Genomic DNA, 17,646 nt, shown 5'->3' with positions numbered 1-17,646 from the left:
GCCTAGGCCTTCTTTTATGTGTGCCGAGTTAGCACATTGATCACTATTAACCGTTGAATATTTGATTCTCTGATCAACCTCACTTTGTCTCACATAGATATTCGAATGAAATTGATCATGAATTATATTTACGTAGAAGACAATGACTTTCAAATTTCATTGTAATGATCATATCCTTAAAACTCATCTACAGAGTTTGCTAGAGTAGAAAAACAATTGCCGTACATATAAATAGCCCATGCACACCTTACAATCCAATGCACACCTTACAATCCAATGCACACTTACAACCCAATGCACATTAGATTTCTTAATTAATATTTTCTCTTTAAGTTATTAATCTGGTGAGAAAATTGTCAAACACTAATTATAAATCAATTGGTGATGAATGAATATACCCATAAACTTTATATTCAGTAGTAATATAGAAATGTTGCAACTTCCAATGGAGACATTATAGCATTCTAATATCACATTATATATTTAATGTTTAAGAATTTAAAAATAAAAAGGCTTAGTTAAATGATATTTTTGTTTTTCAATTGAATCATTTATTATGGTAGTCATTGTTTATCATTTATTTTTGTTCAATTATGCATCGTCGGACTACAATTTTTCGTAAAAAAAGCCTTAAAAGTTATAAGCATGATTGAGGATGATGCACTTGGCAGACTTGTTTTGCGTTTTGCAATACCTAAATAAATATGGTTTTCTTAACCTTGTTCGTATAGGACTGACGATGTAGTTCTAAACGGGATCGGAATGGTTAAACAAGATTTTTTTTTTGTTTCTTTCTAGTTAAAGAACATTTTTTTTTTGGTAACATGTTAAAATGAACATGTTTTTTTTGTTTCTCGGTATTTGACGTTCTTTTAATTAGTTTGAGTCTTTTATACAATTTTATATGAATCAAAGCTATACTTTACAGTTATGTTTTTTTTTGTATCATATAACAAACAGTGAAGTATGTTTTCTTCCTTATTATGCTTGATATCTAAATGATGTTACAAGTTTGTGCTCCAACTCGCACACAGTGGCGGATGTAGAACCTTTTGTTTTACCTTTGCTCTAGATGAATTCGCCAATCCCGCTTGATGTTCTTATAATTTGCATTAGACGACCCGTTGCCCCCGAAAAAAAAAATTAATAGAAATGATCGTCAAAGACAAATAATAAAAGAAATAATGTATTGTAGTTATAAATATAAGGGAAAATTCTTGAAAAATATATCAACTTATTTTTCTTTGGACGTTTAATACACAGATTATTTTGGTTGGATGAAATATACACAGATTATATAATAGTTGAACTTTAATACACGATGTTTTGAATTCTGAAAGTTTGACACCGATTCTCTTAACCCCGTTAATCTGTTTAACAGATGGTATTAACACCGTTTAGTTTTTAAAAACACCGTTTAAGAATAAAAAAACGTGGGTTTATTAAAAGAAAAAATACACTAGATACCCTTCTACTTTTTTCCCCAAATCAAACTAAAGAACCCTAATTCGAGTCTTCTCTCTCTCAACCTAAAATCAAAAATGGAAAGCCAAAATTCAGGGTCAGATGCGAACTCTCTCTGTCAGAGCTTTAACCAGAAGAATGATGGTCCTCTCTGTCACTGCAGCAGACCGACTTGGATGTCTAAATCATGGACAGACGAAAATCCGGGGAGAAGATTTTTCAAATGCAATGTTCATGGATTTTTGACTTGGGCAGATAAAGAGAAGCCAAATGGGTGGCAGAAAGTGAGTTTATTGGAAGCCCGAGATCAGATTCGTCGGCTAAAGGAAGAAATTAAAGATCTTAGAGAAGTAAAACAACACGGTTTAAGCGCAACCGCAGGTGACTCAGTCATGGTGAAATCGGAAACATGGAAGAAGAACTATGAAGAGATGAAGAAGCTTGAACACGAAGCTATGGCATCCAAAGAAAGGGAAAAATTGCTCCGCCAATTTGTGGTACTTTCGTGGGGTGGATTCATCATAGTTACGGCTATGATCATTAAAATGTCGAAGACTTAGCTTTGTAGTTTGAATGTTAAGTTGTTCCTTTCTGTTTGGTTTTAATGGTTTAAGTTGAACTCTTGTGTTGTTGTTTGGAATCCCTTGTAATGGTTTTTGTTTTCTTGAATGCATTGCCAGTGTTTTCTAATGCATCTGAAGCTTCACTAGAGGTGTAAAGGAAAGAAATGAACAAAAATTGAAAAAGAAACCAAACATAAGAACCATAACAGAGTGCATACATAGAAGCCATTACCGAGTGATACATGCTTAAAATAGCATTTTGTTCCAAAACAAGAGTGCATAAATATATGTCATAACCGAAGAAGGCTGTTGCTTAAAACAGCATTCACCTCCAAAATAAGAGAACTAAGTCCAAAAACCACACCAAACAAAGATAGAGATGATCCTAAAAATGTTAAACCAAAGATAGAAATGATCCTACAACCAAGGAGCGCGAGGAGGTGGTTGTGATGATGAAGGAGCTCGAGTTGGTACTTGTGATGATGAAGGAGCTGGAGGAGGTGGTTGGGACGATGAAGGAGCTCGAGGTCGAGGTGCTTGCGATGTTGAAGGTGCTTGGCTTGTTGAAGGATATCGAGGAGGAGGTGCTTGTGGAGGTGGACCAGTCATATCAACTGCCCTTGATCCCCAAACGTCGAAGACCTGACCCGAAAATGGAGCAATGTAACACCCATAACCTCTAGGAATAGTAGGTTGACCACGACCTCGAGGACGGTTTCCACGGCCTCGCGGGCGACCTCTACCACGCCCACGGACTCCAGAATTTGCTGCAGGTGGAGCAGTTGAAGGCTGTTGTTCGGAAGAAGCTTGTGTAGACGTGGAAGCACCTGGTGTTGATTGGCTTGCAGCTCTCCTCCTTTTGGGTGCATTTTCGATGCTCCATGGATCAACCTAGGCAAAAACCATTAGAACCCATACACAGCTTGTCAAAATGAAATAGAACTATAAGTTCGATACATAAAACATACCACAGTAGTCTTCCGAGGTCTTCCTCTTTTCCGTTTAGGAGCTGTGTTAACCACAGGTGCATTCTTACAAGTCCCTATGTTATGGCCAGTCTGCTTGCATTTGCTACAGGTCATAGTCCTTCCCCCTCTTGTGAATTTGGTAGGATTTGTAGAAGACTCATGTGCCTCTTTAATCCGATCATACTTTTTAGGTCGTCCAGGCATTCTTCTTTTCTCAGGGATTTGAATCGGATCTTTTCCTGTCTTTTCCCACATTCTATCTCCATTTACGGGCTTGATGTTGTCTTTGTAAGTATCTTGCCACTTTGATGTCAAGTAGTATGAATCCACAAAGCTGAAAAACAAAAAACAAAATGCCTTATAAATTCAGTTAACATATAAACAAAGCTGAAAACAAAAAACAAATAACACCAAACATTACTTACTCTTATGGATCACGGTTATGTTCGGTGATGACATAAATGGCATGACGGCAAGGAATTCCGGTGAGATCCCATTTGTTACAAGCACAATGCTTGTCTGGAAGACACACCTCGTAGCTCTGATCATGCTCTAGCACCTCATACACGTTTTCACTACTTGTGATAACTGTGCAATACTTACTGTCTTGGCGGTTTTGCTCGAAGATCTCCATAATATTGGGTGGAAATTTAGTGGCACACTTCGAAGTCTTGACACGCCTCCGGGCTATACGCTTCATAGCTAACCTCCTTATCTCCTCAAGCATGTTTATGAGTGGCAGTTTTCGAGCTTCTTTGATAGTTCGGTTGAAACTCTCGGACAAATTATTACAAACATCCTCACACCTGGCATGATTACCAAACCAAGCCCTCGACCAAGTCTTAGGATCTGTTCGCTGAAGATCTTTAAATGCATCTTCATCAAAGGCCTTCAAAGCATCCATATTGTAGTTATGATCACCAACCGATGAGCTGTATGCTATTGCCCAAAAATAATCCTTATACTCATGTTGGCCGTAAACTTTCCTCCAGTTGGCATATATATGTCGAGCACAATGCCTATGTTCTGCATTTGGTAGGAGATCTGCAACAGCATTGATCAGACCTTTTTGTTTGTCAGAGATCACCGTGAATCCATTCCCCACTCCCAAGTCAAGGTTAGTCTTCAATTTGTCAACGAACCACGCCCAAGAATCGTTATCCTCTACTCGAACAATAGCCCAAGCTATGGGATAGATTCTGTTATCAGCGTCTCTTCCTACTGCAGCCAAAATCTCGCCCTTCAACTCCCATTTCATAAACGACCCATCAAGCCCAATGATTGGTCGACAAGACCTTTTCCAACTATTTCTCAAATTTGCAAAGCAAATATAGAACCTATCGAAGACAGCCTTCCCATCAGCTCGCGGAAGAGTACCAATCTCTGTAGTTACACCCTCATTGCTTCTTCTAAGTTCTGCCTCATAATCCCACAACTTAGCAAATTGCTCCCTTTGAGTTTCGATTACAAAATTTAGAGCAATTCTTCTTGCCTTCTGACATATCCACTTGGATACATTGAGAGTATATCTCATCATGATCTCGTCTTTAATGTCTGTCCATTTCAGACCAGGCCTTCTCCTCGCTTCATCCTTGTATAACTTCCCAATTGTCCCTTGTTTGAGCATCCGAGCTTTACTGCTCTTCATATGAGTATGTCCATCGACATAACTCTTCACCATCCATTTCTTTATCGGCTTCTCGACTGAGCAATATATACGCCAGGGACATGTCTTATTCGTACATATTGCTCCTAACTTATTCTTCTCCCACCGACACAGAATGACGTCAAAGTTGGTTTTCAAGACATACCTTAGTAGTTGGTCTTTAAACTCTTCACCACTTCTGAAAGTCTGCATTAACCACAGGTAAGGTTCCTTCTCGTTACTGTATGAAGCTCTAGATTTCTGCGTTTCCTTTCTACTGAAATCTTCCCATTCATCGTCGGTATCCACAGCAGGTTCTGGTCTGTCAGCATCCTTACATTGTCTCTCCATTTCAGCCTCATCATCGAATGCAGACTCCACATCAGGTTGTCCGGTATTGTTGTGTACTTCACCGGCAGCTCCATCACCTTCACCAAACACTTCACCGACAGGTTCATTGTCTCCTGCAGGCACTTCCACGATGGCTCCACTAAATCCACCAAACACTTCACCATCACCAACATCGTCTCTAAGCCTGATTTCTTTAAAACACTCCTCAACCCTTGGATCATCTGCTCTTTCTTGCACAATTTCTTCTTCTGGTTCCTCAACACCAGCATTTTCATTTGCATTGTTGTTAACATCATCATCATCAGAATCAGACTCTTCTCTCTCATTTTCCTTATCATCAACGGCTTTGTTGTTAACATCATCATCATCAGAATCAGACTCTTCTCTCTCATTTTCCTTATCATCAACGGCTTGTAGAGCACCAGCATTAGACTCTTTTCGCTCATTTTGATCACTTTGCGGAAGTACCACTTGCTCGAGGAACAAATCAATTTCCCCTCCTTTCATAGCTACAGCACACATTTCTAGGATCTCTGCATCAGAACTGAGATAGAAGATAGCCTTACATGATTCCATTTCTGCTTCTGGGAGCTTGTACCAAACTCGTTCCACCGCACCACCTCCTAACCCGTGCTCTTCACAGAATTCTTCAAAAATCGACCATGTCATGTAATCTGGATCAACCACTAACCCTTTCTTCACGGATCCTCCCTCATATGTCCACTTACTCTCACTCGAATGCATAAGTCCTCCATAGTAAAGATTCACCTTGAAAGTGTCACTGCAACATTGAAGATAAAAGGGTAAATCAAAGCAAATCCATGCATCAATCTAAACCCTATAGCAATATCGAACCAGAAAACACGCACACGACATCAAAAATCGATTTCCTACCTCATTGTCTCGAACTGTTCGTTTCACGACTTCAGCACTTCGTCTCTTCTCGGTTCTCTCTAAATCATATCGCGTCGACTTTGAATTCGTGGATGGATTTTGATAATGTGGATTAGGATTCGTAATTCGATTTGGGGAAAAATCGATTTCGGTTTCTAGGGTTCTTTAGTTCGATTTGGGGGAAAAAAGTAAAAAGGTATTTAGTGTTTTTTTTTCTCTTAATAAACTCACGTTTTTTTATTCTTAAACGGTGTTTTTAAAAACTAAACGGTGTGATTACCATCTGTTAAACAGATTAACGGGGTTAAGAGAATCGGTGTCAAACTTTCGGAATTTAAAACATCGTATATTAAAGTTCAACTATTATATAATCTGTGTATATTTCATCCAACCAAAATAATCTGTGTGTTAAACGTCTAAAGAAAAATAAGTTGGTGTATTTTCCCTAAATATAATAATGTAGAGCAATTACATTAAAGTTTGGGGGGGTAAAAGTAACGCACGAAAAAAGGAGTTATGGGTTCTTGGTGTAATTATTGCTTTGTGGGGGACATGTGAATGAAATAATTGTGGTCATAGATTTAAAGCTTTTTATGCTGTCCAAAAAGAAGAAGAACAAGATATATACAGAATCCCAAATACTTATGAAGAAAGAAAGCCATTGATAAACATACATTAAGCTTCTCCTGGATGTAATTTCCTAATTCTGTTTTAAGTTCTTCAAAGAATATACAATATAAACGAAGATAGTTTAAGGTATGTATTTTTCTCTTAATTATTAATTATTGAATATATGAACAAATTTCAATAGGCAAAGTCGATTTCTTCATTTCACACGCATTTTATTGGTGAGTAAGAAAAGAACAAATTGTTAAACACTACAGGATATGTATATGATCTTTTGGATTCTTTCTTTGCGTATCATGATAACGTTGGTTTGGTGTCATGTCTTTACTATCACCACCATGTATTATGCTTCAAGACTTTAAATCAAATATGAATTTTTTTTTTCTTTTACAAACCGACTTGAAATTTATTTTTAGACGAATTCGTAAATGATTTTTTTTTTCCATTTATTAAAACCCTGCTTCTTTCTTCTTTTTTTTTTTGGTAATTCCCGAGCGCTCGGATAGATTTGGTATTTACATGATCTAATTCTGGTTCTTTTTATTTACGAATATCTATACGGTTCAGAAATCCAGATACCTGATTTCTTACATAATCAATGTAAGATCGAATTATAGTTATTTTCATGAATTATTGTTCCCTTCCTCAGATAAGAAACAGTAAAAGGTATTAAAACGAAAGAGGTGGTGTTGCGTACACTGAAAAAAAGGTCCAAGTGATGTTAGATAAACTGTCACTGGTGCAGCTCACAATTGTCTTTTAAAAACTCAAACTGCAAAATCAACTACAGATACTCTTTTAAAAACATTGTGCTGAGAGATAACAGATTTTGCAGCTGACGATGGTATTCTGCTCCGAGGACGTGACGACAGGGCTGAGAGATGCTTTCACTTATTGTTACAGATGCAAAGGCAGAAAAGTTACCCTTTCAGATCACCACGACGATGATGATGACGACAAGCTTACAGGGGATTTTGACTACGACCATGAAGTAAACTAGATGACACATTCCCTTGCCTTTGTGTAAAAGTTCTTTTCTGATTTTGTGTTGGTTTCAGATTGTTGTTTTCCAGATAAGAAGTCGGGCAATGGAGAAACTGAGGCAGAAGCCAAGGATAAGCATGGAGAGACAAATAACCTACCAATCCAAAGAAGAAAGCGACATCGAAAAAGAAGAAGGCATCGAGTTTTGTTCTGTGGGAAGCAGTTTTTCGGAATGTTGTCATAGTGATTTGAGTATAGAAGGATACATGACTGCGAAAACCGAGTTTTCAAGGTGTTCGAGCTTGGAAGGTGTAGAGTTGGAGAATCAATGGAAGGTGTATTATGTGAAGGAACTTAGAAAAAAATCGGTGATTCAAGAGCTGTGTCATTGCCAAGGATGGCCGTTTGGTTTGGGAAGAAGAGCCGCGTTGCTTCCACCGCTTCCTAAGTCTCCTGCAGAGTCTTGGTCATGGAGGAAACCCAACAGAGTTGCTCCAATTCCTTTTACTTGAATCACACACAAATCATTTAAAAACAAAAGAGAACGCTTTATGTAAGGAAAACAGAACACAAAAGGCTTGTTAAAATTGTTGGAGCTGTGAATTTATTTTCAATTGATGTTAAGCTCTAACTTAGTTTGGAGGAAACAGTGAACAAACTCACCCCATAAAATTTGTCTTGGTCAGTTATTGACCTTATAATTATGTGTTAAGACAAAATCTGGCAACAACAACATAACACAATTTGCTCAAATTTAAGATCTTTTCTCTCTGTTTTATGCCCTTTGCTCCACGTACGAACCCGAGAGTCCTGAGGTTCCAAGAACGGTAACCTATAGAAGAGAAAAAAAATCAATGCTTTAGAGAGACAAGAACCGGTTCGTCCTAAATCAATGCATGGCTGTTGACAAAGAAAGATTGAAGAGATCACATATAAAACAAGTGAGAATGTTGTTAATATGCAAAGCATAATTCGTTAAAGTAAACATTTGTGTCTGACAATGCAGAATATGATTAAACTCATGAATTTGAATAGCTTGGATGATGCATAACAATTGTGACAAAGAAGGATTGAAGAGATCACACATAAAACAAGTGAGAATGACGATAATATGCAATGACCAGGTTGTTCTAGCTTATATGTTCCTATCAAAGATGCACATTGCAACTTAAAATCACCAGAGGAAAGAAGTTTTCGAAAGCATAAGTTTTGTAAAATCAAAGCTTTAATACCTTTCCCCATTCTGAACCAAGCCCGCTGCATCTCATCTTCAAGTGGATCATCTTAGTCCCCAACTCCATCTCAACCTTTTTCTTCAAGTAAACTTCTTCAGGTCCAAAGGCATCTAAGTATTCAACGTACCTTTGATAAGCAGTACGCAGCGCCTTGGTTATATCTTCTGGTAAGGTCTTCACATTCTGTAGCAAAAGAGAAAATAGTTAAGCATCAAACAACCTGAAACGAAAGAAAAAAAGTGGTTGGTGAGGCGCAATGACAAACCTCGCCACTCATTCCAATGCTATCATCGATTTCCATCTTAATGGAAGTGAGAATCCCACCAAATTCCTCAACAGCTTCAGCTGCTCGGAAGACGTTCTTTAAGGCCTCTTGCCCTGCCTTATCATCTGAGTTTTTCGAGATTGCGTTTTTCGCATCATGAACAACAGCAGAAGGGAGCTCAGCCCAATCAGCAGCCATCAATTCTTTGAAAGCATTCAGAACATCATTGTCTTTCATTTCAGGCATGTGAGACACATCTTCGCTAAAGTTGCGCACTTGTCCAATATCCATTGCACGAATGTATCGAGAATCTGCAAATTTCACCATCAAGCACGTCAAATACAAAGTGTACACGCACGAGTGGACCTCTCAAAACAAACTCTCGTCTTTGCAGACCATTTTTCACCATCAAGAATGTCAATCACAAAGAGCAATAAGACCTCAAAGTATTCGCAACAAAAGAGTTATAGATTTCAAAGGTAAGTACATCGAAGAACACTAGAATTTCTCCAATACTATTGCCAGATACAAAATAATTGCCTAAAGTGGCCAATTCAGACTCTAGAGTAGAATCGAGAAAAATTGAAGAAACTGATCTAGAAGTCGTTATCCTAGCATCGAACAACACCTAAATCAACGTATCTAGAAAATGAATTCGTGGATCCTTGTAGAGATCAACACACTGAAAACTTGAGATTCCACCAAGACTAACATTCAGTAACTACACAATCTCGTACATCGGAAGAGATAGAAACAAAGAGGTAACGATCATAGTTAATTACCGTAAGGAGTTCGATTTGAAGGAAATGAAGAAACAGCGAAGAATCCTCGCGTGAAGACGAAACGATTGCGCAGAAGCTGGTTAGGAGCGGCGGATCTTGATGATCGGAGTGCAGCGACGGTGGCCACCGTAGCGGTTCGGCAGAGGGATCTCAGAAGCACCATGTTTGATGTAGTCTGAAAGAGATTTTCGTTTTTTTCAATCTGAATGCGAAAGCTCTCTGAAGTCCCAGCTTTCCGAATTCCGATGGTGGTGACTACGATTGGGCTGTAGTAGGTAATTTGGGCCAGAAACAACAGAGCGCAATCTAAGTTAACTTTGGCCCATTAAAAGATTAAAACTTCTTTGATTAGTGGAATACAACTGTCAAAATTTATAAATTTATAAATAGAAAAAAAAATGACTCCAACTAATCTTTAAAAGAAGAAGAATCACTACGAAGTAATAAATAGTGAGTTTGTCGTTCGATCTGAACAAACAAAATTTGTGCGTGTTTTGGACAAAATTTCCATGAAGAAAACTAATTTGGTATTTCGATCTTCAAAAAAGTTTAAACAAAAATTTAACAAGTGTTTGAAGCAATGGCTGGTTCATCATCAAAAAAAAGAGGAAAAATGTTTTAAGAGAGAGGTTCATGGCATTTGCGTTATCCTCAATGGTAGTAGAGGAGAGCTATTACATGCCTTAGCCAATATGAAGATTGTCTTTTTGATGTTGTAGTCAGTGATGAAGCTCTGCAAGTTAGTTTTCAACATTCATAACTATTTTAAACTCGTTTCTTTTGTGTTCTCATAAAAAAACTCATTTATTTTCTGTTTTGATATTTTCTGTTTTGATAGGCCTTGAAGCCAGATACTTTAATTCTACTGCAGTTATTGAAGTCAACTGAAAAATTTATCTTGACAAGACTCTCTTTTCTCTTTAGTATTTTCTATTAACTTTTTTAAAAATTTTTATTACTCTATTAATGTTTTCTGTTTACACTGAAGACAGCTGCCATCAACTATCTTCTCCATGACCGGTGGTAATAACTTTCAACGCAGCTTGTTCGAGAGACTACAACAGGCTGGACATAGTAATTTCACTCTGACGCACCAGGTATATACCTTGAGTTTTGGTTTTGATCTGTTTGTTTTTCATAATATATTGGCTTGCATTTTATTTGCCAAAACAGTATTGGATGCATCCTAAAATTTCTCTATTACATCTATCCACTACAACAATAAACTGCTAAATGGGGTTGAAGCGACTAGCATTAAAGCAATCTAGGTCAACTCCAGCCCACTACAACAGGAAAAATCAGTTAGACAATCTTTGATTAGTTGAATACAACCATCAAAATTTATAAATAGTAAAAACAGAAGGGATTCGGGCTAATTTTTAATAGAAGAAGAATCAAAGAACTACCGAGGAATAAACATTGAATTGTTTTGATCAAAACAAACAAAGTTTGTGCAAAAAAAACTAATTTGGTATTTCGATCTTCTGAAGAGTTTAAACAAAGATATAACAAGTGTTTGAGTCTAGAACTAGATTGATGTTTTGAGTAGCATTCCAAGTAAAATTCTTGCTCTTTGTCATTGGCCTTATTTTATACTCTGAGATCGTGTTTAACCTCTCTATTTACTCATTTTGCTCTGTTATGAATGGTTTTTAAGTATGGGACTCCAACCATTACATTTTAGTCACTTAACTCGCCAGTTTGAACGAGTTCTTGATCTTGATGGAGTTGAGACTGAGTGATGGATTTGCATTTAATCGTTAATAGATTATTCTGGTAGTTTTTCAGCTTAGCCAGAAATCCCTTCTGCTTATTTGACTTGCCTAGACTTTTTGACTTTGACAAACTTTTTCACGGTAGTTAATTGGGTCTTGTTTTCCTGGGCTGGATTTTTATTCTCCACATTACTAATAGCAATTCTGATGTAAGATAATGCACAATGGCTGTAAAATTCAAAAATAATGAACACATATTTAGACCCTGAATATTTACAGTTTCAAAAAAGTTTTTGGATTTTGGTTTTTCATGGTTTTTGAATTTTGAATTTTGGTTTTTGAGTTTTTTGAATTTCGGATGTTGGGTGATAAAATTGTTTGAAAGTACAAGTAGTATTTGGTATATCTTCAAATTGTCCCCTTGGACTGTATGAACTTTAATAGATTTCATAATTTTTGAAGATATACCATATACTTGCACTTTTTGTTTGAGAATTCGTCTATGTTTTTCTTCTCTAGAAACATAATCAAACTTGAAACATGCCTTATATACCAAATTTTTTATATGGCTCAAACTTCTTTAACTGCTTATGTCCATATCATCCCTGGTTTGCTTTAATTAAAAGAAAAAGGTATAGTAAAAAGTTATAATCATTGTTTGTTATATCTATAGTAATTTTCGGCTTTGAGGGAAATTTAAGCACAAGTTTGAGTTTTGTTTTTCATATGTTCTGTTAGAGATGGAGTACAGGAATTAATAGAGAAAGTAATGGAGAAAGAAAAATTTGAGGAGACCAGACATATACAGACAATTTAAGTGACTGATTTTTACTGACAAACACCAAAATCTCATTTCCATTTATGTAAACATTTCTACGAATCAAACACTCTAATGCAGTATATGGAAAGGGATTCCAGATGAAATTTCCACATCTTCATGGAATTTTTGATGATAATCGTAACTTATGCATTAATGTGTTCTTTTGGTTTTATAAAATAAACCTCTGAAATTTTTTATCGATATATTAATAAAGATAAAAAAAATATTAATACAGTTATATATTTATTTTATTAATTTTTGTACAGAGAAAAAAAACTAAAACCAAAACTTAAAAAAATATATATATAGATTAAAAAATAAAACAAATTGTTATTCACACCAAAAGTTAAAAATTGAAAACCAAACAAAAAAAAAACACTTTAAAAAACACTTTTTTGGCTTTGCTTCTCTTATTTGGGTTTTGCTTTGTGGAGATATCTTGTTATTCTACCGGCTTTTGTAATTGTATTATCACAACATGCATCACTCGGTCACTCTTTGGTTTTAGTAATAAAATCCAGATGTCCAAAAAAAAACTGCAAAGATTGATAACCATAGTTTTTTTACAAAAAGAAAAAAAAAATTGATAACCATAGTTTTTCATTTGGTTGGTGGGATCATTAAATGTAATGAGAAAGACCCAACACGTTAATCACTCGCGTCACCTAATAAATCCAAATTCAAAAATGGCTTTTTTCTATTATTCAATATTTTAAAGTAACCAATTTATTGCTTTCGCAGAAAAATTGTTTTCTTTTAAACAAAAAAGTCTTGGCTCTCCTCTCTTCCTTTGTGGCTCTCTTTCTTTTCTTCCCAAGCAAACAGATTCAATAATAAACATTTCCCCTCTCTTGTATCTCCCATGGATTCAACGACGAAGCAAGTCTCGTTGGAGCTGTTTCCATGGTTAATTGTTCACAGCGATGGAAGGTTAGAGAGACTAGCCGGAACCGAGGTTTGCCCTCCCGGTTTAGACCCAGAAACCGGTGTAGTATCTAAAGATATCATCATCGATCACAAAACCGGTTTATCAGCCAGAATCTACAGACCCGACCTGATTCAACCCGGTCAGAAACTTCCTCTGGTGCTCTATTTCCATGGCGGCGCATTTCTCATCGCATCTGCCTCCTTTCCCAGTTACCACACCAGCGTTAACAAACTCGTCGATCAGGCTAACATCATCGCTGTCTCTGTTAATTATAGGTAATTAAATAATTAATCCGGTTTAAGTTGACTTAATGAACCCAATTTTACTGGTTTAGTCGGGTTAAGACATTTAACTTGTGAATTAGATTCTAACCCCGTGCATCAGAGAATATTTTTCTATTATTTAACGAATTTTGTAATATAATTTATGTTTTTGAGTTTAGATATAATTATTTTTATAAATATATTTTTTAATAAGTGAAAATATTGATTTTTGTGTCTAAATATATTTTTATAGTATTAAAATTAATTATGATTATAAAAATATAATTTTAACCCGTCCACTAATATTAATTCAAAATGAACTATTATAAAAACATAATTCCAACTTTTCCATTCATATTACCGTATAATATAAATATTTGTTAAAAGTTTGAGATGTATTAACAATATTATTTAGCATTATAGTTTTCTAAAATTTAATCAACGAAGGGAGTGTACAACTGGTTTTTCAAACCACATTATAGTGTATGCAATAATTTTAAATTTTATGTTTTGATTTTGTATGAAAAATATATTTTCGATATACATGTATAATTCAAAATTAGTGATTTTAGTTACCAAAATATTTTTAACCCGGTTTTTATATATATTTTTAGTTCTATGAATTTTTAAAAATATATTTTTAATATTTAAATTATACATTTGAATTTTATCTATTATTTTATTATTAATTTGTAAATAAATCATAATCGTAAATATATTATATAAGCAACATAAATATCATATCATTTACATCATTATAAATATTTTATATTTCAAATATGACCATTATTTTTCATATGTGAATTTGTTTTTCAAAAATTCTAGATATTTTTGATAAAAATGTTTAATAGTATAAAAATTATTTAAATTAGAATCTTTAAATCAAATCTAAATTAATATCTGATTTATTATTTTTAATCAAATCAAATCTAAATTACCTATATTTAAGGAATTCTAAAAATATTTAAATTAAATACTAATTTTCGAAATTAAATATAAATAATTATTAAAATTATTTTTAAATACTTAAAAAAATTAGGAGTGTTTGGAAGCAAGTACTAAATGTGCTTTTGTTTTAATATAATAGATAGTTTTGGTATTTTTTTTGGTTTTTGATCTTTCGGTTTACTATAAAGTGAATTATAAGTCGGTTTTTGATTTGGTTTGGTTTGATGTAATTTTTGTTTCGTTCTAATTGGTTCGGTTCAGTTATTGATAAATAAAATTGAAAGTAGAAATGGATAGTTTTTTTTTTTTTGTCGAGGATAGTTTATTTATATGATATAATAAATATAAACTATTTGGAATTTCGACATATAAAATATTATCAAATATTTATTTTATTTATTTTAATACATGAATGTAACTAAAATCTAGAATTTAAATAAATTTTGGTTTATTCAATATTATTGGTTACACACTAGGTTGCATCATTGCATGGAATCAGAGACATGAAAATGTTTTTTTTTTTTTGTAAAACGTTAATAAATTAGGAAATTGAATATAGCTTTACACTAAGAACTAAAATAAAGCTTTTAAAATAGTAAAATATATCAGAACACTTGGACCAAAAGGTTCATAAACAATTTTGGTTAAGTTCGGTTTATTTTTTTTCTTTTAATACCACCCTTGAACTAAAAGTAATCAGAATATTATTTATTATCTTTTCGATTAATTTGGACAGACTAGCACCAGAACATCCACTTCCTACGGCTTACGAAGACTCATGGAACGCGTTACAAGCGATCCAAGCCGGGAACGAGCCATGGATCAACGACTACGTAGACTTCCACCGTTTCTTCCTAGTCGGAGACAGCGCCGGAGCCAACATCTCTCACCACCTCGCCTTCCGAACCAAACAATCAGACCACATGACCCTGAAAATCAAAGGCATCGGAATGATCCACCCGTACTTTTGGGGAACCAAACCTATCGGATCAGAAGTCACCGACGAAGCAAGAAAACAAATGGTGGACGGATGGTGGAGGTTCGTGTGTCCGTCCGAGAAAGGATCCGATGACCCGTGGATCAACCCGTTTGCTGACGGGTCACCGGATCTTGAAGGGTTAGGGTGTGAGAGAGTGATGGTTACGGTGGCGGAGAAAGATATATTGAGAGAGAGAGGGAAAATGTATTACGAGAGGTTGGTGAAGAGCGAGTGGAGAGGAGAAGCAGAGATTATGGAGACGAAAGGGAAAGATCATGTGTTTCATATATTTGAGCCTGATTGTGATGAAGCTATGGATATGCTACGACGCTTGGCTTTGTTCATTAACAAAGTCGAAGATTAAAATTTGTTTTTTGTGCGATTTTTCTCTGTTTTATTTGATGGTTTTTTCGGAAAATGATTGTAAAATCTGTTACAGCTTTGTTAATAATGTTTGTTTATGTTCTCTTGAATTTTGTGTTGTCCATAACAATTATGTGAGGTTTTAAAGGGTTACTTCTCTTACAAGAAAATTTTCGAGCAAACAAATGGATTAGACGAGACTTGTATATCACTTCCTCTGTATTAAGCTACGATGACAGCAATTATTCTCTGTGAATCGACCTCGCCATCAACCAAACTCGTTGTTCCTGTTCCATTTGCTTAAATTACTCCATTTTTGTGCCAAGATCAAGACAAAATTTGTGCCATTTTCTTTGTTGTTGTTGACTGCCCTAAAACCATCCTACTCAACTAGAGGGTCCGGAAATCTCTGGATCTTGGCTTGGCAGAAAATGTTAAAGAGAACCAGAACATCTACTCTAACTCTCTAAGCCATATCAAAAGTCCTCCTTGGCTTCGAGTTTATAGCATGGTTCCAAAGATTTTTAAATTTTGTTTTCCTATATGAAGAATAATAGCCAAGATCAAAGAGTCAAAGTGAAGATTTGGCTAAGTTTTTAAAAGCCTCTCGGTCCATGCATTTCTTGAAGCGCCTCTCGGTCCATGTATATATTTCCTAAAAAGAGACTTTATTTTTACCGGATTCCTTACATGCTTACTTGAATTTAACAAGATTTAAATATATTTGATTGCTTAAATCACTTCCATAAATTAACTATTTCTGATATCAACATATTAATATTATCAAATTAATTTGTTTTAACTCATCAAAATTGAATATCTCTTTTTACCATTCTACAGTTGTTAGGAGAGAAAAAACTCATTACCAATTGAACCATCAATTTTTGAACTTAGTGTCTATAATGTTGCCCCTCCAATTTCTATTTAATTGGATGTTTAAAGCATGGGCTTTTTGAGCTTTACCTCAGGGACGACCCTGAGTCTGACATTGATATGATTAGGTTGGACTAGTGCATTTCATGAATAGCATAAGACATCAAAACGTACAATCTTGTTTTAATACCTAATCCACTCGTGAACCATACTGTTTCTTTAACGGATTCTTAAATTGTCATGTACTCTGCCAATTTGTAAACTTAATAAGGAAACTGCCTTATGCAAATTTGATTTCCAACTAATAACATTTCCAGCAGTGGTGGAAACTAGCCCATGAAACAATTGTCTTCCTTTTGACAGACGAACATTATACTCTGGGAGCTTTTAATGCGTCTTTTGACACATTTTACGGCTTTTTAGTGTTCGTTTACAAGTTTACCCATGTATCTACTTAAGAAATCACGCATAATTAAGAACATTTGTACCACGCATAATTAAGAACATAAGAAATCAACTTCATATCAGCTTCTTGTTCTTCTAGTTCTTTTTTTTTGGTTGCTGCTTATAATCAGAAATGAACATCTATCTTTGTTATATAACGGATGTGACAAAGACAAACAAAAACGTAAAGAGAGACACACAACTTCATGTTCTTCAAACTTCTTTTTCTGTTCAGATTGTTTCTTGGTTCTTCTTTCGGCCATTGATTATTAGATTTTTGAAGTACCCTAATGTAATGACCGGTTGTTCCATACGTATCAATTAACCATATTTCCAGCTTGATGGGTGGTAGAAATACTCTTAGACGCTTTCAATGTTTTCTCGTCCACAGAAAAAAAAAAGAAATCGAGAAACAAAATTTTGATTGTATAATTACATAGTTGAATACGATTGATAACGAGATCATATATAATCATAAAAAGCAAAGAGTAGGGCATGAGCTAGAGAACCTAGCATGTATAGTACTTTCGGGGAC

General features: G+C 35.1%; 4 protein-coding genes across 5 annotated transcripts; 3 read left to right on the top strand and 1 right to left on the bottom strand.

The window, feature by feature from the left end:
- Positions 1–1,541: 1,541 nt before the first annotated feature.
- On the top strand, positions 1,542–2,024 carry LOC112083044. Its single transcript, XM_024150768.1, has one exon. It carries the CDS (start codon positions 1,542–1,544, stop codon positions 2,022–2,024), a length of 483 nt encoding a protein of 160 aa, XP_024006536.1.
- Positions 2,025–6,499: 4,475 nt separating this feature from the next.
- On the top strand, positions 6,500–8,093 carry LOC18010728. 2 transcript variants are annotated; one of them, XM_024150881.1, is made up of 3 exons: positions 6,500–6,641; positions 7,348–7,503; positions 7,571–8,093. In XM_024150881.1, exons 2-3 carry the CDS (start codon positions 7,354–7,356, stop codon positions 8,006–8,008), a joined length of 588 nt encoding a protein of 195 aa, XP_024006649.1. In that variant the 5' UTR covers positions 6,500–6,641; positions 7,348–7,353; the 3' UTR covers positions 8,009–8,093. The 2 variants fall into 2 exon arrangements, with proteins under 2 accessions (XP_024006649.1, XP_006393581.1); XM_006393519.2 differs by having other exon boundaries at positions 6,503–6,641; positions 7,339–7,503.
- LOC18010730 (succinate dehydrogenase subunit 5, mitochondrial) lies at positions 8,091–10,009 on the bottom strand. Its single transcript, XM_024150880.1, has 4 exons — positions 9,779–10,009; positions 8,997–9,307; positions 8,729–8,914; positions 8,091–8,328 (listed from the first exon to the last, which is right to left on the bottom strand). Exons 1-4 carry the CDS (start codon positions 9,939–9,941, stop codon positions 8,272–8,274), a joined length of 717 nt encoding a protein of 238 aa, XP_024006648.1. The 5' UTR covers positions 9,942–10,009; the 3' UTR covers positions 8,091–8,271.
- Positions 10,010–13,064: 3,055 nt separating this feature from the next.
- Positions 13,065–15,960, top strand: LOC18010579 (probable carboxylesterase 2). The gene is made up of 2 exons (XM_024150179.1): positions 13,065–13,516; positions 15,189–15,960. The coding sequence occupies exons 1-2, from the start codon at positions 13,176–13,178 to the stop codon at positions 15,793–15,795; spliced, it is 948 nt and encodes a 315-aa protein (XP_024005947.1). The 5' UTR covers positions 13,065–13,175; the 3' UTR covers positions 15,796–15,960.
- The last annotated feature ends 1,686 nt before the right edge of the window (positions 15,961–17,646 follow it).

Source organism: Eutrema salsugineum, unplaced genomic scaffold, assembly GCF_000478725.1.
Source record: "Eutrema salsugineum unplaced genomic scaffold, Eutsalg1_0 scaffold_7, whole genome shotgun sequence".
In the NCBI taxonomy this organism is placed as follows: Eukaryota; Viridiplantae; Streptophyta; class Magnoliopsida; order Brassicales; family Brassicaceae; genus Eutrema; species Eutrema salsugineum.
This window is presented reverse-complemented; position numbering and strand designations above follow the sequence as displayed.

Bases quoted from the DNA above. Each gene is read 5' to 3' on its own strand.
- LOC18010728 (XM_024150881.1), top strand. From the start codon at position 7,354: ATGGTATTCTGCTCCGAGGACGTGACGACAGGGCTGAGAGATGCTTTC. The intron at 7,504-7,570 runs GTAAACTAGATG...TGTTGGTTTCAG, and splicing joins ATTTTGACTACGACCATGAA to ATTGTTGTTTTCCAGATAAG.
- LOC18010730 (XM_024150880.1), bottom strand. From the start codon at position 9,941: ATGGTGCTTCTGAGATCCCTCTGCCGAACCGCTACGGTGGCCACCGTC. The intron at 9,308-9,778 runs GTAATTAACTAT...TGAAATTTGCAG, and splicing joins TTCAAATCGAACTCCTTACG to ATTCTCGATACATTCGTGCA. The intron at 8,329-8,728 runs GTATTAAAGCTT...TCTCTTCTATAG, and splicing joins TTGGTTCAGAATGGGGAAAG to GTTACCGTTCTTGGAACCTC.
- LOC112083044 (XM_024150768.1), top strand. From the start codon at position 1,542: ATGGAAAGCCAAAATTCAGGGTCAGATGCGAACTCTCTCTGTCAGAGC.
- LOC18010579 (XM_024150179.1), top strand. From the start codon at position 13,176: ATGGATTCAACGACGAAGCAAGTCTCGTTGGAGCTGTTTCCATGGTTA. The intron at 13,517-15,188 runs GTAATTAAATAA...TAATTTGGACAG, and splicing joins GCTGTCTCTGTTAATTATAG to ACTAGCACCAGAACATCCAC.